The 26,986-nt window shown below is 47.0% G+C and overlaps 2 protein-coding genes and 1 long non-coding RNA gene across 3 annotated transcripts; 2 read left to right on the top strand and 1 right to left on the bottom strand.

Moving 5' to 3' along the window:
* Window positions 1-3,413: 3,413 nt before the first annotated feature.
* LOC146300204 (uncharacterized) lies at window positions 3,414-8,209 on the top strand. Its single transcript, XR_014732205.1, has 3 exons — window positions 3,414-3,577; window positions 4,842-4,932; window positions 7,513-8,209. It is a non-coding gene; the product is annotated as an uncharacterized LOC146300204 (long non-coding RNA).
* exd1 (exonuclease 3'-5' domain containing 1) lies at window positions 6,194-10,012 on the bottom strand. The gene is made up of 11 exons (XM_084681587.1): window positions 9,660-10,012; window positions 9,417-9,485; window positions 9,288-9,321; window positions 9,099-9,175; window positions 8,931-9,004; window positions 8,724-8,810; window positions 8,320-8,424; window positions 8,058-8,138; window positions 7,783-7,926; window positions 7,511-7,702; window positions 6,194-7,336 (listed from the first exon to the last, which is right to left on the bottom strand). The coding sequence occupies exons 1-11, from the start codon at window positions 9,787-9,789 to the stop codon at window positions 6,491-6,493; spliced, it is 1,839 nt and encodes a 612-aa protein (XP_084537713.1). The 5' UTR covers window positions 9,790-10,012; the 3' UTR covers window positions 6,194-6,490.
* A 2,700-nt stretch (window positions 10,013-12,712) lies between these two features.
* On the top strand, window positions 12,713-26,037 carry LOC146300202 (RAS guanyl-releasing protein 1-like). The gene is made up of 17 exons (XM_084681600.1): window positions 12,713-12,958; window positions 13,670-13,845; window positions 17,296-17,401; window positions 18,786-18,848; window positions 19,088-19,219; window positions 19,425-19,578; window positions 19,694-19,867; window positions 20,816-20,932; window positions 21,344-21,619; window positions 21,759-21,839; window positions 22,037-22,141; window positions 22,360-22,469; window positions 22,576-22,720; window positions 22,859-22,895; window positions 23,411-23,542; window positions 24,139-24,470; window positions 24,965-26,037. Exons 1-17 carry the CDS (start codon window positions 12,816-12,818, stop codon window positions 25,097-25,099), a joined length of 2,418 nt encoding a protein of 805 aa, XP_084537726.1. The 5' UTR covers window positions 12,713-12,815; the 3' UTR covers window positions 25,100-26,037.
* Window positions 26,038-26,986: the final 949 nt, after the last annotated feature.

Below are 26,986 nucleotides of genomic sequence, written 5' to 3'. Positions count from 1 at the left end.
CTGGGGAAGCCCCAGCCCCGCTCTGACAACGTTTACACGCAGGAGGTCAAAGACTCAATCCTCTTCCACCAGGGGCCAGCGTGGGCCAGTCAGGCAGCTGGGTGGACAGCTTCATTCAGCCAACATCATCCACCTCAGATGGTTGAGTCAAAATAAACAGATGAATATGGAGATATGTTGAAACATGTTTTACTTTGTTATGAGTTGAGGGCAAACTTTTCCCTGTCGTAAATCAAACAGGGAGCTGTCTAATCTCCTGTGTGGAGCAGTGTGACCCAGATTGGAGGCTGTGCTGTTTGACTGCTACTGTGGCAAGGCAGGTGTTAACACAGATGGCATTGCTTGTTGTTTCACGATGGGCTTCCCAGTTAAGGCTTTTGTTAAGGGGTTCTGACAATGGAGTGCATAGCAAATTAAATTGAATTTGTGTTGATTTAATTAAATCGTAAGGATGTGTTCATTACTTTAGCTGTGTGTGGGAGGAGAGGAACAACACTGATTGGCTGTTCCTGGCACCAGTCTGTCTTGTTGCCTATGAACCTGAGTTTGGTCAAATTTTTCATTACATCTGAATGTCAGACAGGCTTAAAGGGGCATTTACTTGTTCCCTGAGTGAGATCAATCAAATTTGCCCTTTTTAATTGCAAAACTTAATCTCAGACACTAATCCAATGGGTTTGCCACACCAAGTATTGTAAAGATGGTCTGAAGAGTTTGTGGAGAGAGAAAGCTTGCCTGGCAGGTCGTTGGGGTTTGTGTTCAGTGTGGCTGGCGTGGTCGCTTCGCCGACAGCCTGCTGGTTGGCCCTGGCAACATGGCATGGTCCTGCCTAGCTGTCAGTGTGCCAGGCCCAGACTGCAGCTGCCAGGATAACCCAGCAGGCACTAATTTAGCCAGCCACAGGAAGCCCTCTCACACCCCCTCTTCCCCCAGTCCTTCCCTGTGGCAACACCCACCCCGCTCTCTGTCAAACACACACACACACACACAAACACACACTCACTCACGACATAATGATGCCAAACCTGCCAGAAGCTAATCTCCCATCTTTTCAATCAAAGACATTTGTAGCCAAGGACGCTGCCAATAACGAGATGACTAATTACCAGAAATGCTGGTGAACAAACACCTTGTTCTGTGACCAACACTGCCCTTCATCAACCCTGAAAAGCCCAAGAAGCTCTTTGAAGCATATTTACCACATAATCCAGAAAGTCATTGATGTTTTGATGTGAGCTGTGACAGGAATCCTGAAAAGCAGAATCATTGAAAAAACAGTCAAACACATCCCTTCACAGTTTCATAAATGTTGTCCGCAAGCTTGCCTTTGACACGTGTCAACCATTGCTCATGATTGCATGTGAATTATTAATGTCCCTCTTATTTTTGTCACGGGGTCCTGTGGTGGAGGAGGGCCTCCAAGCCCTGAGACCCGCAGGCCGTGGTAGGCTCCTCATTCAGCTGCCAGGATGATTGTTCTGGAGAAATTCTGCTTGGATCCAGCTGGGTCTTTGGCCTGCTCCTCTGAACTCAGGTTGGGATGGGACAGACTTTAGTTGCCCCCTGTGCAGAGGCTCCTTGGTGCTGGGTTATGGGGTCCAAAAATAGATTTTTCCACTCAGTTTAATGAAAATGTGCCGATTTTGTACAAGCACAAATGCATTGACAACTTCAATACACATAAGCCTGTTTATCCTTCTACTTTGTAAGTATCCACATTTTTCGCTTGGGGAAATCCTTCATGGTGTAAACAGGACAAGTGAACAGTTGCCAGGCCAGCATGCTGTGGAAGCATTCAGCCCCCAGTGTGAACATGCCCTCAAACAGCCCCAGCGGAGGCCAGTGTGCAGTTTGGCTCTGTGGTGTCAAGGTGTCGTTTCCGAGGCCAGCCCCGCCCTCCACACACACCTCATCTGCTTCTTCACCTGGCTCCCAAGCTGCCACGCTTGCCCCTTTTACACAGAGATCCCGCTGGTTTGGCCTGTTTCCACTGAACCACAGAATGCAAAACCCTGCCTTTTGTTAGATGTTAGACAGCATGCTGGCCTTCTGGAATCAGAGGCACGACATTAGTGCTGTTGCTAGTGTGTGTGTGACCAGCAGTGTTAAAGGGGCTCGTGTCTCTAAGCATGTTTGATCTGGCTGAAGGTCACAAGATGGTTTTCTGTACCTGCCGAAGAGTTTCTCTAGGCCCTGACAGACCAATGTGTGTGTGTGTGTGTGTGTGTGTTTGACCTGTATCTGCACACTCAAAAGGTGTTTTACAGTAAGTTCAAGAGGTGTGGACAGAACACTTTAGCACTTTAGTTGTAAATCCCATCTGTCCATTACTGACCCTGTCTATGGCTGTTTATGTTGTTGTCAAAAAGACACACAGTGCTTCTTCTCTGGAGCACAGAGCAACACCCACCCTACATAGCTTCAGTAGCACATGGTTAAATATTGATGCTGTGCTTTGAATACCATGTCTTGTGTGACTGGCCATCTGGTGAGGGTGTCCTGTCAGACGTGAAATATTCATCCCCTCCCTGACCAACATGAACAGTAATACACACAGGGGGCTACTGCTCTCGTTACTTTAGAGAGGAGGGGGGTTGGTGCATGCGTGTGTGTGTGTAGTGCGTATGTGTAGTGTATCATTAGTGTATGTGGGTAAGTATGTGTGTGTGTGTGTGTGTATCCGTGTGAGTGAGTGTGTGTGTGTGAAAGAGAAAGGGATCCTATGGCCCGGTCTTGAACAGATCATCCTGGCAGATGGATGGTGTGTTATGTCCTACTGTAGAATGCAGAGGGACTCAGCAAGCTGCAAACTGATCACGTGGCCTGTTGTCTCTGGGGGTTCAAGGGATGACACGGACCTACACGATGGAGTGGAAAACACATCAGCAAAGATCCAGCCTGTCAGCTGGCGGCCGTCTCCTTGTGTTGTCCACTCCTCAGGTGAAGCCCTGATCAGCACTCCCGAGTCCCCAACAGACCAATCAGATCACCCTGTGCTGAGTGATCCTGCACCCCATGCCACAGTGCCGGGCCGCCCCAGCGTCCCAGAGGACATGCGGTGGACTAACGAGCAGGCCTGGTGGAACAGTCAGGGATTACCCTGGAGGACCTTATCACCTGGTCCGGCTTGCCATCGCACAAACCAACCTGCCACTGGGGACAGATTTGAAGAGCGCACACACACTGTGTTCTGGTCAATGAGCCAAACTCTGCTCTCAGCTTCTCGCCACTTGCTCAATCTGTTTACTGACCAGCGAACAAACAGGTGTGCTCAGGATTGCAAAAAATTCAAATTAAATCTACATGGAAAAAACATTAGGGAGGAGCTTACAGAAGGGGGCGGGGTGAACCATCCTTCATGATGAATAATTCATCATATCCTATTAAATATGAACCAATCAGTAAACTGACACCAGTGGGAAGGGTTGGTGGTTGAGTGGCTGCATAGACTCATTCTGAACATCAGTCTACTTGCCTCCCAGTGTTGCTGGTAACCAGAGAACCTTGAGGATTGTGGTTAAATAGAACAACAAAACTGAGAGCCACAATAACAACTGTGTTGGGTCAGTCACACTGGGTGAGTCACAGTGGGGACACTGTTGGGTCAGTCAAACTGGGGACACTGTGTTGGGTCAGTCAAACTGGGGACACTGTGTTGGGTCAGTCACAGTGGGGAAACGGTGTTGGGTCAGTCACTGTGGGTCAGTCACAATGGGGACACTGTGTTGGGTCAGTCACAGTGGGGAAACGGTGTTGGGTCAGTCACTGTGGGTCAGTCACAATGGGGACACTGTGTTGGGTCAGTCACAGTGGGGAAACGGTGTTGGGTCAGTCACTGTGGGTCAGTCACAATGGGGACACTGTGTTGGGTCTGGTTTCTCATTACCATCATATATATACAGTATATTAACTTGTTGGAGCAGATTTGCGTCATCTGTACATTACACACAAATATTTCATTTGATTTGATATTTTGATTTAAAGCATTGTGTAATTGTAAATGGAATTTCCTTTTTTTTAAGCACATTCTTATTTATTTTTAAATTAACCCACATTAAGACTTCCTCTCAACAATTCTTGTTATCTTTCTACAGAAAGTCACAACAATCCTATTAAGGTGGAAGCTCTGTTTTGGGATGTGCAAACACAGCTGGAACTCAAACGTTTGTGTTTATGTCTGTTGGCTACCTTTCCGACAAGACACTAAAAATAACCTTGCACATCCTGCCTTGATGTTAAAGGTATAGTCATCTTCCCTCAGCGACACAGGCTGTGTGTGAAGTTAGGAGGGGGGGTGGGGTGGGGGTGTGGAGGGGGGGGGGCCGTGACTACCGTGCGACAAGCGCTCTGTTCCTTCCTCTTGGGCCTGAGAAACAGGAAGTGAAGCTCATAAGGCATTATTGTGACGGACAGGAAATGCAAGGTTTTCTAAAATAAGAGTCCCTGTCTAGCAGTCAATGACAGGACTCTACCTTGAACAGTCCTGTGGGAGGTCTCTCATCTGGAGCCCTCAGGGTCCTGTCAAGGAAACACAGATTTGGCCTCAAAACAGCACGTCTGAAATAGGGCTTTGTGAGTCATAACCCACTGACTCATTTACATGCTTTACGCAATAAGTACAGATATCTAATTTACATTCTCAGTTATCTCCTTACCTAAGCAATAAACAGCCTGGGTATATGGTGGAAATGAACGTCAAACAGTTAACTGTGAAACATGTTCTACAGTAACAGGAGAGTAAGAACTGCGATTGATTGAACTCCTTAACATGGCTTTCAAAACTTTTAAAATTTGATGATGAGATGATGAAATCACAAGGATACTCATGGTCTAACCAACAGGAAGCCGTGTCCAGCCGTCCAGGAAGAGCGTGGAGTCAGGGGGTGAGGAGAGACGTGTGGAGATGTGAGGAGAGACGTTTGGAGACGTGAGGTGAGACGTGAGGAGAGACGTGTGGAGACGTGAGGAGACGTTTGGAGAGACGTGTGGAGACGTGAGGAGACGTTTGGAGAGACGTGTGGAGACGTGAGGAGACGTGAGGAGAGACGTGTGGAGACGTGAGGAGAGACGTGTGGAGACGTTTGGAGAGACGTGTGGAGACGTGAGGAGACGTGAGGAGAGACGTGTGGAGACGTGAGGAGAGACGTGTGGAGACGTGAGGAGAGACGTTTGGAGAGACGTGTGGAGACGTGTGGAGACGTGAGGAGAGACGTTTGGAGAGACGTGTGGAGACGTGTGGAGACGTGAGGAGACGTGAGGTGAGACGTGTGGAGAGACGTGTGGAGACGTGAGGAGAAGTGAGGTGAGACGTGAGGAGAGACGTGTGGAGACGTGAGGAGACGTGAGGTGAGACGTGTGGAGACGTGAGGAGAGACATGCCTCAACTGAAGCACCAGCAGAAGAGCTGGCTGCTTTAGAGAAAAGAGTCTTTGTGCTTCTCTCCCTCCCAGTTGATTAAAGGTCTACTTTATCTGGCCCATGCTTTCAATTAGAGGCCCTGGCACCAGCCCAAGCCTGCATGAAGATAACCATGGCAATGAGATAACCATGGCAATAAGATGTGATTAATGCAGGGTGCGTTTGTGCTGCCCCCCCCCACTGCTGTTTCACTGCATTGTTTTGTTTTAATATCCTGTTTTGGTACCAAAACCTACGTCTGGGAATGCTTTCAAAATGGCTGAGTGTGTGTGTGTAGAATCTATGTATGTGTAATATCCGCATATGGCAGCTCATTAAGGAAGCGGGGGGGAAGATCCCTGGTAAGATTTGTTTTGTGTGTCTTGTAAAGCGTGGCAGGTGTCGGCCACTTGTGATCGTCACCATCTGAACCACATGAGTGGTTGGAGCCCCAGACGGCCAGTACCAGCGTGATCACTCCAGACCCAGGGGTTCACATGTAGCCAGCGCTAATGGCTTTCCAGTCGTCTGTAATCAAAAGAACCGTCCAGGAACAATGTTTTTGCTAAATTAACAGCAAATCAATCTATGCTTTCCTTCGCTTTCAACCTCAATTAACTTTACGGGAGAAGCCAAATCAATCTATCATCCTCAAGTAAACCCATGAAGGTTTAGAGGGGGTTAGGTTGTTTTTGATTATACTGTAGCATATGCGAAACAGTGCCAAGCAACATGGGGTTTAATCATTACTCAAGAAGACAAGGCCAAAACAGAGACAGTAACCACAAATGGTGCCCAAACTAGTTTATTCAGAAGACAGGACCCAAATCAACTTACTTTCAAGTGAACAATTAAATCAATCAAATTAAATCAGAGAACAATACAAACACAAATACAAGAACACCAAACCACTTATTATTTAAGATAGCATATGACATGTCTTTAAGATCGACAAAACAGGTTTGTGCCTCTAACACCAACATAATAAGAAATCCCGTTTTCGTTTTAGTCCCAAAACTGACTATGTACCGCCATCTACTGGAATACTGCAAACGTTTCACACGGAAAACAACCTCTAACAGGGCGGGTTATTTTAGGTGTTTCTGAAGGAGCTGAAGGACAGGCTAAGAGATGAGGAGAGAGCCTGGGGCCTGTGGAGGACGGAGCCCCTCCCCAAGCCAGGGACATGCCCAGGCAGGGGGCCGGAGACCAGGAGACCTCCCTGGGGAGGGCAGGGGACCAGGCTGGGTCTTGAGCCAGGAGAGGCCCCCGCCATCTTCCCTGGAGAGACAGGGGCTTTCTGGGCACCTCCAGGGCCCTCTGTGGGGGCTTGTGCCTGGAGAGAGAGGCCTCGTCCAAGGGCAGGGAAGGCTGGCAGAGAGGGTGACGCTCCACTCTGCAGGGGCCTCCCTCTGCCCATTGTGTCCAGGACTATCTCCATGAGGCCCACCCCTCCAGCTGGAGCGGCAGGGCTGGCCGTGCACAGCTGTTTCCTGAGGGTCTGCTTGGTCTCCAGGGCTGGGGTCGCTGGGTTCAGGACAGGGGGCAGGCCAGGGGCCGTCTGGATGTGTCTGGACTGGAGACGGTTTACTGGGGCCTGGGGCCCTGATGCTGTGGGCTGGGGCTTCAGGGCCGGGGTAGCAAGGGGGGGTGGTGGGGTCTGGGCTGGGGGGGCAGGGGGGGGTGGGGTCTGGGCTGGGGGGGCAGGGGGGGGTGGTCGGGTCTGGGCTGGGGGGGCAGGGGGGGGTGGTGGGGTCTGGGCTGGGGGGGCAGGGGGGGGTGGTGGGGTCTGGGCCGGGGGAGGGGTGTGGGCCCGGGGGTTGGAGCGCTGCAGCAGGCCCTGCTCAGTGACAGGGTATAGCTCCAGGGCTCTCTCCTGACGCTGCTGACGGCTCCACTCCAGCTCCCTCAGCTCCCCAGGAAGCTCCAGCACACAACTCTGTCCACACACACACACAGACACACAGACAGACACACACACACAGATAGACAGACACAGATAGACAGACACAGATACACACATAGACCAGTCTTGCGTCAGATGTTTACATTTCATTTGTACAGCCCTTTTGAAAAACGTGTGTACCTGTGTGTGTGTGTGTGTGTGTCTTACAGTGCCGATGTGCTGCGTGTGGACAGGCTCCTGACGGCTGGCTCTCAGGTAGGAGTCCACCAGGCCTGTGTAGTCTGCCATGAGCGCGTCCAGCAGCACCAGCCTGAGGGGCAGCAAGTGCACCACCCCCAGAGCCATGACCTTCAGCAGGGACACGGGGCAGGGCCGCACGTACCACACCTCCGAGTCCTCCTGGACCACACACACACACACACACCATGGGTATCCAGGTGTGTCTGCTGGGCACATGCTGTCCTGGTTCTGAGTTGTACCTGGGTGATCTGGGACCTGAGCCTGAGGGAGTCCAGGCGGGACGGAGGCACCTGGAGGTGGAGGCTCACCAAGTCCTGCAGGGGGCTCACCTTGTCCGGGAGAAGGCCCCCGCTCTCTGAGTAGAAGCACATCACATCTGCCACCTGCAGACACACACACAGGATCAGGAGAGAGGAGAGGACGAGAGACATCCAGACTGCTCAGGGAAGGACGATGGATGGATGGATGGATTCGAAAGACACCTAAAAAAAAATGTCCAAGTCATCCGATGTACCTGTGTGTCAAACACGTTGGTGAGATTGACTCCAAACTGAGCCAATAAACATGCAGTGATGCTCCTGCAGTCATGGGTGACCTGGAAATACAACAGGAATACAATGCTGCGTACTAAACAAATGAATAAACTGTCTGTGGTATTGAGTTGAATTTTTGTATTATAATTTTTTGCTCAAATGATAGTCCCTTGGAATCAGAATCGATTATTAAACACAGTAATACACAGCATCTTACTGCATTCACCTGTCTACCTTGCTCACCTTCAGGATGTGCTTATTCTCCAGGATCATAGAAAGGCCATTCTTGAAAGCTCTAACTCCAAGCAACAGGATGTCAAACAGGTACACCTTGTTCTTGGTGGCTATCTGAACAGAGTGGAGAGGATTTGTGGAATATGAAGAGTAATAAAGTTCTTCTTCTCACTCATGTTTGTGTGACGGTATGTAACGGACGTGGCCACGCTCCGTCACTACAAGGCGTCGTTCGTCACTCGCTGGGCTCGATCGCACAATCTCTGACTTGCCAAGCGCGACCACTACCAGCTACGCCAAAGAAAAGCTAGATATTCGTTGACGCGGGTAGCCCATTACATACCTGAGGAGTGAGTTTCACAGGTTCACACCCGTTACATTTGCGCACACACACACACACACACACACTTTACCTGTAACCAACAGAGTCTCTCATGCTGGAAAGCCCCAACTCCATCAGCTCCTAAGCCAATCACCTGTTGTTTCCGGATGTGCATCACCTTTGAGTTGAGATTTCAACCAGATTGATGGTTAGATGTCATTGTACTGCCTACCATTTTTGTAAGTTGTGTAAAAGCTGTTATTGTAAAAACAAAAATAATAATAATGGAACTACTCACTGCAGGCCCAAATTTTTCATGAAACTCTTCAATGACCACAAAGTCAACATAATTCTCCTCAATGTCATCATCATCTAGGGAAAAGATGATTGGGTGACTCTTTTACACATTCATTCATTGAATGAATGTTTAGTCAACCTTAACCAGAGATTGTACTGTGAGCCTCACCTTGTCTGAAGTTCTTCCTATACGGCTGAAACTCCGCTACGGTCAGGTGACCCTCTGCTCTGTGTTCACTGGCTTCCCTGCACATTACATTTAAGCTAGTGAAGTACTGGCCTGGTGCTAATATATAGCCTAACGTAACAATTGGTTCGTACAATCATGCCTAGTCACTCAACAACACAAGCGACTTACCCCTTGTCACTCTTTGATGCATGGGGAAATTCCACTGCAAAATTGTAAGCTAGATTAGAAAATGCAACGAAACACTGCTCTTTTGCTTGCCTGATAGACCAGCAAGACAGAACCAATATGTCACTTTACCATTTAGTATTTCATGTCCAAAGAAGAGTTTCACACCAGGGAACTTCCTCACTCTCTTGACATCAACAACTGAAACATAAAAAACTGTCATTTCAGTTTGCTAGCTCGTGCTTGATGAGGCAAGAGGGTATAGCTAACTATCGACTGCAGTTTTCTATGTAAGTAAATGTAGGCAAATTAGTCAATTGTTTAGCTAGCTCTTGTGTGCATATTGCTAATTGATTCATGGGTTTAATTTGTTACCTTCATCCAAAACTACTGTTTTGTTGAGGTTTATCCGCTGCACGACGCCAATGAAAGTCGCTGTTTTAAGTGTTAATTTTATTTGCTTTCTTTTAAAGCTGTCTAGAAATTGGAAGTCATCCGTGGTCATTTTGGCCCGCCCTGCGTAACTGCCCAAGTACTTCGATTATCGTTTAATCGTGACAGTGTTTAGTATAGACAAAGCTGCTTAAAGATGGCGCCCCCCGTCATTTCTATTGAAAGTCCTCGGTGGTGCAATGAGGCCGGCAAAGAGATACGGACCGTGCCATCTTGACCTGCAGGTTCTTTCGGTAATGCGTAAGGGGCTCGTGCATACTCGCAATAAGCTGTTGGCTACACGTCATACTGTGCGACAACCAGCCGCGAGCATGTAAACTTAATGTGCAGTAATCAGAAAACTGGCAGAATGGGTGATAAGTTCGATCTAAAGCAGATATCATGTGAACTTCACGAAAATATGTGCTATCAGTACCGTATACACAGTATTACTTTGACTTAATTTAAAAAAATATATAGACTAGGCCTATTCTAGATGGAACTGACCACAATAGTTTTTTGTTGTTGTTTCGTGTTCGAGGCAACTTTTCTTGACATAGGCTAAACAAATAAATGTGGTGCTAAGTTACGGAATTTCATTTCGGATTGTTTTAAACTCCCCAAAAATTATGAAAGTGAAAACGTTGGGTGGGGGGGGGGGGGGGGGTACAGTAGTTCTCGATCCCGACTACTTTACACTTCTAACTGCACGTCCTTGGACCTTTCAGAAACGTTTAGAAACGTTTTTTTTTTTCATTAAGTAGGCTGTGTTAAACCTTTCAAAAGTTTTTTCCCAAAAAGTTTTTTCCAATCTTTCAAAGTTTTTTTCGAAAGTTTTTTTTCACACAGAGAGGGGAGAGGAGAACTGAGAAGCGTAAATAGTCAGCTGCGAATATGGCTTGACCGCCAAAAAATTACAATAAAAGGTTTCTCAGTGGTTTACAGTAGTATTAGATGTAATTAAAAACATACTAGAAGTTAACCAAAGTTTGACTCCAAGAAAGGCCCCATTTTCAAATGGCAGCCTTCAGGTAATTAAAATGACCAATACTCCTTTGTATTCCTCCTAGACCAGGAACACTGCTGCCTAATACATGTTTTGGCCACTGTCAAGGACATAAGGCTCAATTGGTGGGATAGAATCCAGGACAGTTTTGTTAGATTTCTTGCTTGAGAACTCAGTGACAACCTGCACTAGTTGGGGCTTGTTGGCTTTAAGGAAGATTTCCCTGACTTCGAACAGGGCTGCAGGAAATGAGCTCATAGCTCAAGGGTTAGGTGTTTGTTTTTTCATATATGCCGCCGCCTAAAAACAGAGTAGAGCAAAACAAAAAATGTCAGTCTTTCAAAACATTTTTGTTCTAATCTTTTTTTCGTTTTTTGTTTTCAACCTTACAAAACATTCTTTTTTTTACCTTTAGAAACTTTAAAAATATATATTATTTTCAGAAATATGGTTTAAACCTTTCAAAACTGAGAGGTCACCCACCTTTCAGACACCCACACATGTAGATTCCTGGCTTCATAATTAGATGTGTTTACATGTTGCAACATGGCTACAGATCCTAGCCTACTGCATATCTGTAAAATCTAAGGTCAAGTAATGCGGTTCCTGTTGGGTGGAAATTATCATATGGATAGGGAACAAGAGTGGCTTCAATTCTTCACTTCTACAAACCACTCTGTTGAAGAGGCAACAACAGAAGGCATGTCAGACATGACTGTTCCAGCACTGTTTCATGGCAAAAAATGTGAGGTATTGGCTATTCTAATATTTAAATATATGTGTCAGATGAAAATGTCTGTTAGTTGTAATATATTCACCTCGATACATATGGTAGTTATGATATCTTCAGAGATTAAAGTTGTAAGCATTTAACTAAAACTGACTTTTAAGTGGCCTCTTCAGTAAACATTGAAGTGAAACTTGACTTCAACCACATGATGGCAGGCCTGAGGCATTTCTGCAAATTATAGTAATGTAAAACTGTTGGTTCAAAACGCAAATACAATAGTGTGTAAATCTCACCTATGGTCACATTGTAAAGCACATTATAAAGTATCTTACACTGATTTAGAGGTCACAGCCATCCTGTGGCAGATCCTAGTTCTTAGGATTATCTCACAACAGAGACTAATGTTGTGGTCTTCGTATAGTGCCCTATCAATTTCAGACAAACTGTCTAGAGGAAGTGGTTGTCTAATCTATGGGAGTAGGCCAGGGGAGTATTCACTGATAATGTTTCTGTGGAGCTGTTATTCCCTGATTTGACCAACACAATACAATGACTGTGCCTATGTCAACATTGGGACTGTCAGTTTCACATCTTACTCACCCTCCAGAGCTTACACAGAGGCAATGGAATAATCGTACAGTAGAGACAACATAACAACACGTTTGACTAGCAGGGGGATAGGCATAGCTCAGTGGGAGAACATCTGATTGCAGATCAACAGGTTCAAATCCCCCTGTATGCCTCTTTGGACAAAAGTGTCTGCTGAATGAAAACATTACAACCAACACCTACTATGGATTTGAAGGGAGAAAGCAGGGATGTATGTCTGGCCCAGTCTGATATGGAGACATTCCTATCTCACACCTGTGCACCATATCTGTCCGGACCAGTAGGAAAGGAGCTGTTTCAAGGAAACTAGCAATGACAGGCTGAAACAAGTCAAACTTGACCATGAAAACCCCACCTTTAAGCTCCACCTCTCCTGCTAGCAGCACACTGTTGGAGTTCATGTTAGGGTATCTGAAGCCAGATGTTTTGGGATGTGCCCAAATCCTCCCATCCTCTTCTATTGTAAGCTTATACAATAATTACTTACCATACGTGAGAATAGAGGGCGGAATACCTGAACAAGACATTGGCAGAAAGTGGGTGGGCTACTTTTTTTGTATTTTTTTGTATCTTCTGGGCTTATATTATTGAGCAATGGCATTGCGTGCATCCCCAAAACAACTTTTGTTCAATTGAGTTTCCGCCCACACAGACACAGCACGATGCATCTTAATTTCGTGTCATCCTCATTGACAAGTCAGAACAATGGTGAGCTCATCGCGGGCGAACGGCCGCTCTGTGAAACAAGCACGCAATGAAGTGCGCTCATCGAAGAGGACAGATGGATAGTCTCGTTCAGCCACTTGTTGCCCAGTATCTGGCTATGGGATATCAATCTAAGGAAAATAACCAACATGGAAATACAGTAGGAATGACTGGGAAGGAAAAAGAACATCCGTAAGTTTGATTGAAAATGTTTACCAAGAAGGCTGTACAGTTTAATTACACAAAACCTCCGCTAAAACGTAGCTACTTTTTCTTTATCTTCATTATGTTTTTTCTCTGCATGTTTTTAAGTTCGATTTTGTTGAATGTGGCAAGTAGGTCGTCAGTTTTGGTTCGAATTCTTTGTCGGCAATAACTTTGCAGATATGCTTGAAATGCTAGTGCGTAAAAAGTAGTAATCTTGTACTCCAAATTTACTTCGAAAGTCTCTTTTGTCTTGCGTTGAGATGATGCATGTTTTTATCTCTCAGGTCGTTTTTTTTTGGCAGCGGCTTAGTTTAAAAAGTTAAAGGAAATCGTGATTTAGTGGATCCCACAATATAAATCTGCAATTAACAAAGACTGTAAGGAAGGATATTACAACTGTGACCGTTAGACTCAATGTGTTAACATTTTCAACGAACACTGTTTTGTGTACACTTCACAGATGTACATTTTATGCTCAGACATTTTTGGGTGTCTTAGACAACGTCAAGAAAAGCTTTAAAAAAATTACCTTTATTTAAGTTGAAAGAACGATAAACAATTTTGGCTACCATCCAACACACACACACACACACACACACACACACACACACACACTCACAGACACACACATACACACAATCCCTCCCCCTCCTCTCCCCTCACCCCTCCCCCTCCTCTCCTGTGTCTGTCATCCAGACACCTCTCTCCTGGATGTGCCTCCAGGTCCAGGGCTTCTCCTCCTGCTCGCCCGCCCAAGTTCCTGAAGCCCAGCCTGGCCCAGGTGACTCAGGGGAAGGTGATGATGTCTCTGGGAAATGTCGCCAAGGGAGCCAGCTGGGAGGAACTCATCCGTGCCTGTCTCCAGACCTTTGGTATGTTGTACCTCTTCAATCTTCCGTAAAGTGTCTGTGTTTGTGAATATCACCTGATTTATTCCTGTGATTTTATTTAAGCGGACGGTTTTTATACTTTGAAGATGATCTGTGTTGTTCCTGTGTTGTTCCCTGGCCCTCTGTGGTGGAAGGTTGAGCCTCAGGCGTTCTCAGATCGGAGGACTGTTGTGCATTTCATGGAGGCATCAGATTGTTCTGTATTTTTATTGGACGTTGGTCACATAGTAGTCCGTACTGTGTTTTACAGTCCATGGTAGATATTCACACGGCAATGCTGATGAGATGTTGCTCAGTATTTAGATGTTTTCACTTTGAGGATGTTCAGCAGCTGCAACAGTACAGGGATTGTTTATCTTTGCCATAACAATGCTAGTGAATGACGTGAGTTTAAAACATGGATTCATTTCATGGATTCATATTTATGACCACACATGCGTTGGTCCAAGCTCTCTGTCCCTACATGAAGTATGGGGCTATAACCCTCTGAAAAATGAATCTGTTCTTAGTTTACTTTAAATACATAAAATGTGAAGTAATTGGTTGTTCTTTGAAATCTGACATTGCTTGAAAAGATGTTTAACGCCTTATACTAGTATATATTAATCAAGTGAATGTGACGTGCCTTGCTAACTTGTGTGGAGTGCTCTCAAAGTTATGGTGATTCTTTTTTGAAGAGGCAAGCATTCAGATTGCTGTTGCCTGGAGACAAAATGGACAGAAGAGAGCAAGGAGGAGGTGTTACAAAGGAGAGAACGCAGAGTGACATCTCATAATTACATCTATCTGTCATGAGAGAGAATGAAAACAGGCTAGCCGGCTGTTCATTTATGGCTTTGATGAATTATCAGGCAAGTGTACAGAGCGTTAACTTGGTCCATGACACAAAGTCTCTTATGCATTATTTTAAACAAAACCAAATTTCTTTTGAAACCCTCGGTCCTCAGAATCCTTATTCTCATGAATCATCATAAGGATTACTTCAACGTCTTAGAGCATGGAGGTTGTAAAATCCTTCTGATCAAATGCAGTTGGATGCAGGTGAACAGGCAGGCCAGTGTGGGGAGGTGAACAGCCAGGAAGGTGTGGGAAGCTGAACAGCACAGAACAGTGAAGACTAGAATGTGGCTGATCTCATGCTCTCCAGCTGCTTCTGCCCCACATCAGAGACAGCCCCCCGAGGACCAGGGGCCGGGCCACCTTTTCAAATGTGAGAGCACACGTAAGAGCTATTTGAAGGATTACCTGATAGTTGGTTCAAGCCCGGCCGAGCCCAAAGGTCAGACCCCCAAACAGGGCTCCTCAGAAGCCGTCCGCTCTTTGAAATGCAGAGCTCCTGGGGTCTGGATCAATGCTGCCTGACATCATCACTCCTCACCCCCCTGTCCTCACAACACTGTCCCTCTCCCGCCCTCTGTGCGCTCGTGTTCCCCTAAAGAACGCTGGACAGTCTTACCAATCGATCATGATGTAAACACATGAATGTTGTATCAACAGTACTGTTGTATCTTTGGAATAAGATGTGGGATCTGGCGCCAAGTCCATCCTATTCTGGAGGGGGCCGTAAAAGGGATAAGAAGCGTCTCTGTGACACAATGAGACACAATGATCTCAGACTACACTGAGATCCAATGATCCATCCTGACAGACCTCTGTCCAAACACAACACGTTGGGTTGGCCGGTAGTGCATTGAAGCAGGGCACACGCATTGTGGCATAGCAGTGTCATCACATCCTTCCTTTGTCAGTGTAGCCGAGTTGCTTTCCAAAGTATGGTGGCCCAGAGGGGATTTCCTCTGCAATTAGTCAAGTCTGGGCTAGGAGAAGGGGAGGGTTAGAGGTTGGAGTGTTGTTAAAGGCTTAAAAGTAATTGTTGACCTGAAGAATCCTATGTGCTTCCTGTTGCCTTATAGAGGATGTAGGTTTGCTTGTTTTTTATGCCATTTTATTACAAAGGATGTGGGGGTGGGGTGGGGGGGGGTGTGTGAGGGTGAGGGTGGGGGGGAGGGTGTGAGGGTGAGGGTGGGGGGTGTGAGGGTGAGGGTGGGGGGGTGTGTGAGGGTGAGGGTGGGGGGTGTGTGTGAGGGTGAGGGTGGGGGGTGTGTGTGAGGGTGAGGGTGGGGGGGGTGTGAGGGTGAGGGTGGCAGTGAGTCTGGATGTTTCATATTCTCACAGCATCAACATTGAGTGACATCAGAAACCTCATTTCACCAACGTCAAAATCTCTTTCACTTCCTCATTGGGTCTGTTTTGTGAGACTTCACTAAATGGGTCTGGATGTCATTGTCATGGACTGTGGTGACATTGTAGTGAGTGCGTACTTGCAGCACACCCTGAACTGCAGAGCAGGGCATGCTGGGAGCCAGGATTAGCTGGGAGCTGGAGTGGCCCTCTGCACACAGATAACAAAGATTAGACGTGAGCGGGTTGCCATGACGTCGGGGTATTTCAAGGAGGGTAAATGGGGTTCCATGGAAACCCAGTGTCCTTGGTGGCGTCAAGACAACGACAACTGTCTGGGATCTAAGTTAACGCGTCATTCTAATGCATTGAGCCTGTTGTTTCATCCTTGTCTGAAATCTAGTTGAACAGTTTTACCTGAAAATAGGCCTGAGAAGGATTGTTGGTCACACACATTTTGTTCTTATTTTTAGTTTTTGCCTTGATATCAATTTAGACAGTCATGGTGGTGGACTACGTACCCTGCTGTACCTGTCAAACAAGAGGAGAAACCCTAACGCAGCTTTTCTGTCATTAAAACCTGTTGTTCATTTCTATAGTCTGCTTCTCGTATTCATGGTAATCTAGAATTATTTCCACACTGTATTTCACAGTGAGTTTATTATAATCCTTTCAACAGATATTTTCCTCCCTCACACTTTCCTCCTCACACTTTCCTTTTTGTCGATGTCTCCAGACACAAGCTGTTTAAGGAGGTTGAAAACCCCCAGAGTTTGGGCCTCCAGTCAGGCCTGCAGTTAGCAGAGACAGGGGAGGTGGTCTCAAACACAGGAAGTGAGATATGGCAGATCACAGGAAAGACAAACCCGCTAGACTTCAGAAATGTGCTACCTGCTGTAGTTCAGATGCTGTCAAGATTTGCTGGATAGAAGATGTGTTTCTTTCCTTGGTAGTGATGATACAAAAGTTGTTGCAAACTTCTGAAGGACTATGGTTTTGTGAGTCAGACAAATAACACCTCAACCCTTCCCATTGGTTTAAAAAACATTATATTAGTAGAAAGATGAAGTATTCAGTCACAAAGTTATCACATCTACTCGCATCTGATCACAAAATAGACTGAGGACTGTATTTAGCCTAGATATCCCCCATCTTTCAAATTTGGCACTTTAGTGTGAAACAGAATGTCTGATGACGTGCTCTGTGTGTGTATGTGTGTGTGTGTGTGTGTGTGGCTGCGTTCTCTTCCAGACTCGGAGGGGTGTGTGTGTGGGAGCAGCCATCTGATGAACATCACCCTGACCATGCACCGGCTCCTCATGTCCTCCAGCGATCTCCTGCAGAAGCTCTCCACCCTATATCCTCTTCCTGATCACCTGACCACCTGATCGTCTGAGCGCTCGTCTTGTCTCCGCTCTCTGCACGTTACACGGGCTCTGTCTCTGCGGACAGAGCCCGTGTAACGTGCTGCCAAGGATAACAAGTTAACCGACTGAGCTGTGATGCTAACAAGACACATTAGTGGTTGTCAGTAGCAACAGGCAATCGAGATGTGGTTTGCCTGTCAAGACTCAGTGCTGTACTGTACATGTCTCTTCACCTCAGGGATATTTCTGATTTGACCAACTGTCATTCAGAGGCCTTGTGTTGCATGTTGGGGGTTGTGTTCCTTCTAATTCACGTGCCACACATCTTGAGTCTCTTTACCATGCATGAAGGGCTATAGAAAAAGCACTCATCCCAGTAACTCACCCTTACAGAGGACATGCCATTGTAGTGTTTTCAGTTTCAAATGCCAGAGCCTGTAATCGAGGCGCCCATTCAGCATTCAGAGCCGGCTGTGTCGTCACGAGTTTTGAGAACCGTCCTGGAGCAGAGAATAGCCTTCAGGGCTTCAGGTGTTAATGACCTCTCCCCAGAACATGTCCTCTTCAGCGGTATCGACACACCGCCTGAGAAGCCCCTCTCACCCACGTCAGACCTCCCCTCTCCCTACGCTCCCCCTCCCCTCTCCCTACGCACCCCCGGCTATATTTAACACCCTCCCTCTCAGCCCCGGACTCTGGATGCTGCTTCAGATATGGTCCGAGTGTGGGTTAGGTTCGAGGAAACATGCGCAGGAGCCATGAACAGCCTTCATCCCAATCTGGCTTTGGAGATGTGTGGGTAGCTCTTCAACTCCCATGACGCAATTAGCCTTTTTATGAGCATCACTTCAAGCTGATTTCTGCTAGTAAAGTGCTGTTGTGTGGCCCAGAGTGTCAGGCTTTTTATAGACCTGTTTTTATATAACAAGGACGTGTTTTTGTTGTTGTTGTGGATGAATCCAGAGTCCCAGTGTGCTGTGTGTACTGAGCCAATGACACAACAACCAGGATCATTAATTGTGCTCTCATTCCCACAGGTGTAGACTTGCTGTGCTTTCCCCGATCTGAGATTAGGGTTATTTTACGTACCAACACGGTCCTTAGCTCGTCACGTGTCTATTGCAAAGTCTCGGTTTTCAAGGAACGAGAACATTGTCATCATCTGTTGTCAGTACACAACATCAAACTGAATCAGGCTCTTTTGTGCTTGTGTCCTTCTAACACTCCACACAAGGTATTCACCTCTTAGTGTCATACACTTCCTGTTGTAGCTGCAATCAAGTGTCATGAGAAGCATTAAGCTGTACAGAGGAAGACATTTAATGTTCTCCTGTCTGTTTCCAAACAAACTTTTTTCTTAACCCGATTGGTTACATTTAAAATGGCCGTGGATAATGAACAGTCTACAGATTGCCAGAAGATCTGCTACCTCATCAAGTAAGTGTGTGTGTGTGTGTGTGTGTGTGCGTGCGTGCGTGTGTGTGCGTGCGTGTGTGTGCGTGCGTGTGTGTGCGTGCGTGTGTGTAATCCTACCTGCCCACAGTAGGCTTCAATATCACTCATCAACATCTCATAAAACACACACTGAAATCAAACAGATAAAGAGTGTGGAAAGGCGGCAGGGCTGGGGAGCTGAGGTTAGGGCAGGGCCATCATGTTGTGTCTCCCTCTCCCAGGTACTGGATCAGGGAGTTCTGGACGATGTTTCGGCTCCACACCAGCCTGTCAGACACTCTGGAGGAGTTCCAGGAGCTGCTTAGAGAGCACGGTCAGGAGAGGCTGTGTCCTCTGCTGGAGACCAAATGGATGTGAGCCTCTCTCCTTGAACAGAATCACTGTGGGCTTTTTCCTGTCACAGCTAAATGAAGACCTTGCGAATGAAGCTCATGCAAAGGGCTTCGGGTTCATTTTGTATTTGTATCTCTTGAAAAAAACTTTTTTTTTTTTAAGTGTGAAATATGAGAATAGAATCCTGGGATGTTTTGAATAAACGTTGTCTCTGGTGTGTGGCAGAAATGAGAGGGACTGGTCGTGGAAGGCGAGTCAGAAGATCAAGGCCAACAGCAGTAAGAAGAGAAAAGTCTCTCTGCTGTTTGACCACCTGGAGCCGATCGAGCTAGCAGAGCATCTCACCTTCCTGGAGTTCAAGTCCTTCTGCAGGATATCAGTAAGCAGAGACCGACCCTCCTCACCTGTAACACACCATGTCCCAGTACCGTCTCACCTCAGAGCCGTCCCTGACACAAACTGCTCTGCTTCTGTTCCTGTGATTGCTTCGTCAGTTTGGAGACTACCAGACTTACATCCGCAGCTGCTGCATGAAGGACATCCCTATGATGGAACGATCCATTGCGCTGTGTAATGGTATCTCCCAGTGGGTGCAGCTCATGGTTCTGAGCCGGCCCACATCCCAGCTGAGAGCTGAAGTCTTCACTAAGTTTATCCAAGTGGCTCAGGTACTGCCTCAATGCTACACCTTTCTATCCAGTGCTATATTTGTTATTGTCCATAACTTAACGTCATTGTTCATTTCCATAGGGGGTAGAACATTGTCTTTAGCCTCTGTCTCAGGACGATTTTCTAGCCCCTATGGGGATGGACAATAAAATGTATTTTAATTGAATTGAACATCCAGATCTTTCTGAGGGTATCGTCACGTGGCATACGCTGTAGTGTGAGATGTGCTGTGGTGGCAGCAACATCTGCTGCAAGTTACATAATAACATTCAGAGTGGGCCGCTAATGACTGTCGAGAGCTGCATGATAGGCTTTCAGTCCATCAAAGACACTCCAAAACTGTCTGTTTGGAATATTAACTGTATAGTACGGGCCAGCACTAATGGATGTACCGGGTCTAAATGGTCACAGTGGAGAGCAGGGAAGTAGAAGGAGAAAGAATAAGCAGTGTTCACAGGGCCTGGCTAGTTCCCCATGCGATGGCTGGGTTCCTGCGCAGAGCTGGGAGGCCAGCGTGAGAAGAGAAGAGCACTCTACTTCCACTTCCTGCTGGTCTGTTTCTACCTCAGAGCCACGGCTGAAGAAATAGACAAACCACAGACCACCTGCCCCACCGACCCTGGTGTCACCGTAGCTTGAGCTGCTGTACGGTTAGGAAGGAGATCTGCTTGACGATAGATTGGAGTAAAACTTGACAATTACAGCGGAAAGCTGCTTACAGTGTAAACACTGTACAATCGGAGGATGATTTAGAATGATTTCTCTTTCCCCCATCCTCCTCTCTCTATCTTTCCTTCTCTCTCTCTCTCTCTCTCTCTCTCTCTCTCTCTCTCTCTCCCCATCCCTCTGTTTCTTCTGCTCTCCCCCCCACCCACCCCTCTCTCTCTACCTCTCCCTGTCTTTCTCTCCCCTCCCCTCCCCTCCCCTCCCCTCATCTTTCCCTCCAGATTCTCCATCTGATGCACAACTTCAACACCCTGATGGCTGTGGTGGGGGGCTTGTGTCACAGCTCCATCTCCAGACTGAAGGAGACCAGCTCCCACGTTCCCAACGAGCTCTCCAAGGTTCCCTCCGCACCCATGCCCACACCCTCCGCACACATGCCACACACCCTCCGCACACCCGCCACACACCCTCCGCACACATGCCACACACCCTCCGCACACATGCCACACACCCTCCGCACACATGCCACACACCCTCCGCACACCCGCCACACACCCTCCGCACACATGCCACACACCCTCCGCACACATGCCACACACACCCGCCCTGCTAGCAGAAGAACCCTGCTGCCTGTACACCGTTAAAAGAATGTATTCATTTAGAAGACACTTTGCTTTAAAGGCGCTTGCAGTACAGGGGTATTTGAACCTGCAACCTCCTGATCCATAGTCCCCCACCTTACTAACTCATCGACCTCTGGGAAGGCTTGGTTGTCTGCTCCCTGGGACTGACCTCTGACCTCTCCACAGGCACTGAACGAGATGACAGACCTGCTGTCATCCTGTAGGAACTACGACAACTACCGTCAGGCCTACAGTCGGTGTGCCGGCTTCAAGATCCCCATCCTGGGAGTACACCTGAAGGACCTCATCTCCGTCAACGAAGCCATGCCAGATTACGTGGAGGAGGAGAAGGTGAACGTCCAGAAGATGCAGGCGCTCTACAACCACATCAACGAGCTGATCCAGCTGCAGCAGGTGCCTCCACGACTGGAGGCCAACAAAGACCTGGTTCACCTACTCACGGTGCGTAGGTGATACCGCTTTCGCTCACTCAGGAAATGTTGACACTGGTTTTGGCTAAGTGACTGTACTCCAAATGTTGAAGTGACGTTTGTGTCTTTTATCTTTCTCTAATCTCTTGCGGTTTGCTGTCCTCCTCCAGCTGTCGTTGGACCTGTACTACACTGAAGATGAGATGTACGAGCTGTCCTACGCCAGAGAATCCCGGAACTGCAAAGCACCTGTGAGTAAAAGATTATAATAACGCCCCCCAAAAATACACCTTTCATTTACAATACCTTGCAAAACACATGTATTCAACCACACAACACACAACAGACCTATTCACAGAGAGTGACCCACCATGTTCTGTTTATTAGTGTACTCAGGTGATCATGCCCCACCAATGCTAGTCTAATGATCTGTTCTGTTTGCCTTCAGCCAGCCACCCCCTCTAGACCTCCTGTGGTGGTGGACTGGGCACCAGGGGTCGCCCCCAAACCTGACCCCCGAACCATCAGCAAGCACGTTCAGAGGATGGTGGATGTAAGTGACCCTTCTCCTCTGTGCTGTCAGGGAACGAGAACACTAAGTGTTTTAGGCAGTTAGTTGTGTGGCCATGATAAGAAATGACTGTAATTCCACAACTGTATTTTTCCCCTTGTGTATATGGGTGATATTTGCTCGAGCACGTAACATTTGATCCCCTCTGTTGACTCAGATTTCACTGTCATGATAATGGATGCCTCTTGTTTGTCTCCCAGTCTGTGTTTAAAAACTATGACCATGACCAGAGTGGCTTCATCTCTCATGAGGACTTTGAGAAAATCGCTGCTAGCTTTCCCTTCTCCTTCTGTGTTATGGACAAAGAAAAGTGAGTTGATTCAGACTACAACTTTAAACCTACACAAACAACCTTTCTTGTTAGCCAGCTTGTACTGACCTCCATTCGGGCTATCTGTGTTTGTGTGTTGTTCCAGAGAGGGCCTCATTAGCAGAGAGGAGATCACGGCATACTTCATGCGGGCAAGTGTCATCTGCTCCAAGCTGGGGCTGGGGTTCGTCCACAACTTCCAGGAGACCACCTACATGAAGCCCACCTTCTGTGACAACTGCTCCGGATTTGTATGTCACCCTTCAGTTATTGTTTATGAGTTGGAATTAAGAACTTTGTTTCATGCTGTTTCGTAGTCTTGGATAAGCTACCATCACACAGTGTTTTCTACACACTGTAAACGTCTCCCCTTGTTCTCTTCTCTGCAGTTGTGGGGAGTCATCAAACAAGGCTACAGATGCAGAGGTGATTATGTCATCCTAGAGTTGCTTTGCATGATGGGAACGCTCTATGGAAATTGTATTAAATGTCATACCATGCAGATTACTGTCCATATTTAGCAAGATGCTTCTCAGGGTATTTTGTTTGTGGCTTGTCTGAGAGTTCAAAGGTGGGAGGAGCCAGTAAAGTAAAAGTATGTTGAGCTATCTTGACAGGTTGTATTGTGTGTGTGTGTGTGGTTTCTGCGTGTTGCATACCTGCTAAACTGAACTTTGCAACACATGAAAGACCGTGGAGCTTGCAGTCAAAACCACAGAAGATTGTCTTGATTCTACTCTTGAAACAAGCTGTTTACAAGCACGCCAACGTTTGAGAAACACTCTGAGCCTGAATGACAGTCTCACTGTTGGTGGAAAGGAGAGAAAATTAACACAGTTTAGCAAGTACTGTAGGGTGATAATAATGATGCAAGCTTACATAACTCAGCGTAAACAGAATGCCTGCTCTAACATGCCTACGTTACTGTGTTTCTTACCCAGACTGTGGCATGAACTGCCACAGGCTGTGTAAGGACCAGGTGGCTTTTGAGTGTAAGAAGAATGCCAAAGGACATCATCCCACTGACAGTCCGACACCAGGATGTATATCCACCACTACCGGCCTTTCAGAAGGTACAGGACATGTTTACAATGCTTTGTGTGTGTGTGTGTTTGTAACAGTCCTGACATAGGGACATTCTAGTTTAGTGGTGAGAACCACATGATAACTTTGTGGTTGTGTTATCATTTTAATACTTAAACAGCCCCATCTGCTGGGAAATAATGTACAGTAATAACTTCCCTGTGCTCAAACCAGGCCTGGATACAAATTACATTTCAATCTAATTGTTTTGATAAATGTTATCAATTTTGTTGCCAAAAGTCTTAAGTAATTAGGCTTGCACATTAGAATGGAGAAATGATCTGATTTAGCTAATGGAAAAATGCTAGACTAGTGTGCTGGGTAGTTCCCCTATGTAGGTGGCTTCCTAAACCATGCTGCTTGTGCATGTCAACAATCAGGGAACTGCTTCACTTACAGGAACACAGCAGGCTGTTTCAGGAACTGGTGAAAATCAGTGTTCAGACAAACTCTTTATTCTGTGACCTTTAGTTAATATCATCAGAGGCCGTCTGTGGTTAAGAAATGACGTGTGGCCGCTCGCTGAGTGCTGAAGGCTCGCGGGAGCAGATTCACAATGTGATAAGATTCCCCTGTTTTGTTACAGGTTCGGAGGAGAGCTCTTTCCTGTATCCTCCAGACGAGTCCAAGGACTGGAGCCCAGAATCTCCCCCGAGACGCCACCTTCTGAGACGGCCCCCTGCGCAGGCCAGGTCCGGGGGGGTGGACCGCACCACCCAGACAGAGGGGCACATTGCCCAAGACAGCAGCCGCCCCCAGCCCACCCTCCTGGCCCCAGCCTCCCTCACCCCTTGCCCCAGTCCGGTGCCCACCCGCAAGCAGCGCCACTTTGCTCTCTGGGAGAACCGAGATTCAACGGGGACCAAGCCCAAGGAACCGGATGAGGAGACCAAGCCCACCTGCGAAGTCCTAGAAAACGTGAGTTTCAGACCTTCGCTACGTCCCTTGTGTCAATCCAAGCTTTTGTAGGCCCCGTCACACCATAACGTTCTGGTCAACGTTCTATGACATTAGAGGAAACGTTGGTAATCGTCCATGGTTGCTGGTATAGCACCAGAATAGCGTTGTGTTGACACTGGTAATCGTCTGTAATCTTCGGTGATTGGTGGAGAACGCTGGTCAAAAAAAACCATTTTGAACATGCACAAAAGTTTTCATGGAGACCAGTGTTCTTCAAAGTTTAATTTTGCTGGAGAACGTTTGTGGAACTTTTGACTACCGTTGCACGCGTTTGGCTATCGTTAGCCAGTCTTTACCCTAGCGTTACTTGGTTGTTATTCATCCAGTGTTTTATACCCGTTTGACCATAAAACCCACAGCAAAACCAGAGAACGTTGACCAGAACGTTCTGGTGTGACTAAGCTACGTGGTCAGTAAAGCGGAAGAGTAACGCTGTTGTTTGAACTCCTTAGGAAAACCAGAAGCTTCACAGCAGCAACGAGAGCCTTCGCAGGAAGCTGCGGGAGACGGAGCGGGAGGTGGAGGTCCTGAAGATGCTTCTGAAGAGGCACGCCGTTCACCATGTGGACGAGGACTCGTCCTCCTAGCCCGGCACGCCCCTGCGAGGGCCCGACAGCCCCCCATACGACAGCCCCCCCTACGACAGCCCCCCGTACGACAGCCCCCCTGTACGACAGCCCCCCCTACGACAGCCTCTCCTACGACAGCCTCTCCTTCGACAGCCCCCCATACGACAGCCTCCCCTACGACAGCCTCCTGTACGACAGCCCCCCCTACGACAGCCTCCCCTACGACAGCCCCCCGTATGACACCACCGATGGGGCTCCGCCCCACGCCTTGTTAGGGACTCAGGACTGACACTCTGCCCTGCCTCACTGCCTCACAGGGACCAGAGACACCTGGGGCTCATACAGCCACACAGGGACCAGAGACACCTGGGGCTCATACAGCCACACAGGGACCAGAGACACCTGGGGCTCATACAGCCACACAGGGACCAGAGACACCTGGGGCCTGTCCAGCCACAGCCTTCATTGTACACACAACTAAAGTACGTCAGAATGAATGCCACAGCTGATTAGTATGGATATGAGATCATAGCCTGTCAGAAGTCTGTCAAGCTAGCGCAGGTCAGTGTCCCAGCTGACGCAGAGAAGTATTGTGGGTTTACGGTAAGCTGTCAGGTGTATAGTAATGTATTACTGTTTATATTTATTGATAAAACACTACACTTTTCAGTCATCAAGACAAGAAGGAAATGGCCATTGTTATTTTACACTGCTTCATGCGTTTGATTGTTGAAGCCTTATGTATGTGGGTTGGGGTGCATTACACTTTAGAGACCAACTTCATGTTTTTGTACAAAGATCATTTAAAATCTGTTTTATGATGTATCCATATTTCGTTCTTTGTAGTATCTCATACAACTGTAATGTACTGTATATTCAATGGATTTGTCTCCTATTGAAACCTTAATGTAAATGAGGGCCATTATATTTTTGTGTGATGGAGCTATCTCAAGATAGTCTGTTCTCGGTGTCCAAGTTTGTGTCATAATGAAGATAAACAATCTTTATTTTCCGTGAGTTTTCGCAATACACCTGTGATATCAGCAATGTTCCACTAGGAGGCGCTGTAACTCTCAGAATGCTATGTTGTCGGTCGTTCTCTTAAACTGACGTTGTTCTGTAACTGATGGGATGCTCTTAGTTAATCACACAGTGATTTAATACAGCATCAAGTTTATTTAAGATTCAATGTCAACCAACAGTCTCGTATCCTTTCTGTGGGTGGCTAATGAGAAAGGTGACGTAAAAGGTTTAATCAAATCACCAGAGACAAAATCGCCTCTCCAGAGGAGTCCTGTAAAAGCACACTGCAATCAAGAGCCAAAGGCACTTTCATTTTCATTGAACGACATTCGAGTCAGGAAAACCCTTCAGGTACTATAAATGTACGGCTATAACGACAGAGTACATGACAGAAGACGTTTACTTGAGCTTTAAATTTTGAGACAATCTTTAGCGTCCTTTGTAGGTCAATAGTTTGCTTGTTGCAATTAATCCTGTCTCCCCTGTTAGCACGGCCCGCAGGAATGAGGAGAGCGCGGTTTCATGGCTAATCATGGGCCCTGCAGATGTACCGCTGAGAACGTCTTCTGTTTCCAGTAGTAATTCTCAACGAGTGGATGAGTTAAACGAGGAAGAGGAAGATAATGTCAGTGTAAATGATTTAAGAACATTATAAACTACAGTGTATTTTCCTTTTGGAAAGATCCTTTTGGCAGACATACTTACCTTCACTAGTTTGGACTCCTTTGACTTTGGGGACTTTCAATTATTATTATAAGAGTGGATTTCTTCCACCGTATTGCCATCGTTTGTCCTCGCGGTATGACGTACCTCAGCAGAAACTGTGGAAAACATTCTCAGAAAGTTCTAACAGTAATTCGCAGCAGGTCTTCTTCAGACGTG

This window comes from Hypomesus nipponensis, chromosome 3, assembly GCF_054491055.1.
Source record: "Hypomesus nipponensis isolate SF chromosome 3, ASM5449105v1, whole genome shotgun sequence".
NCBI classification, from domain to species: domain Eukaryota; kingdom Metazoa; phylum Chordata; class Actinopteri; order Osmeriformes; family Osmeridae; genus Hypomesus; species Hypomesus nipponensis.
This window is presented reverse-complemented; position numbering and strand designations above follow the sequence as displayed.

Coding starts and splice junctions, on each gene's coding strand:
- exd1 (XM_084681587.1), bottom strand. CDS start 9,789: ATGACCACGGATGACTTCCAATTTCTAGACAGCTTTAAAAGAAAGCAA. Junction 9,176..9,287: donor GCATCAAAGAGTGACAAGGG/GTAAGTCGCTTG, acceptor TGTAATGTGCAG/GGAAGCCAGTGAACACAGAG. Junction 8,139..8,319: donor AGAATAAGCACATCCTGAAG/GTGAGCAAGGTA, acceptor TTGTATTTCCAG/GTCACCCATGACTGCAGGAG.
- LOC146300202 (XM_084681600.1), top strand. CDS start 12,816: ATGAAGTGCGCTCATCGAAGAGGACAGATGGATAGTCTCGTTCAGCCA. Junction 22,721..22,858: donor GTGACAACTGCTCCGGATTT/GTATGTCACCCT, acceptor TCTTCTCTGCAG/TTGTGGGGAGTCATCAAACA. Junction 22,896..23,410: donor ACAAGGCTACAGATGCAGAG/GTGATTATGTCA, acceptor TTTCTTACCCAG/ACTGTGGCATGAACTGCCAC.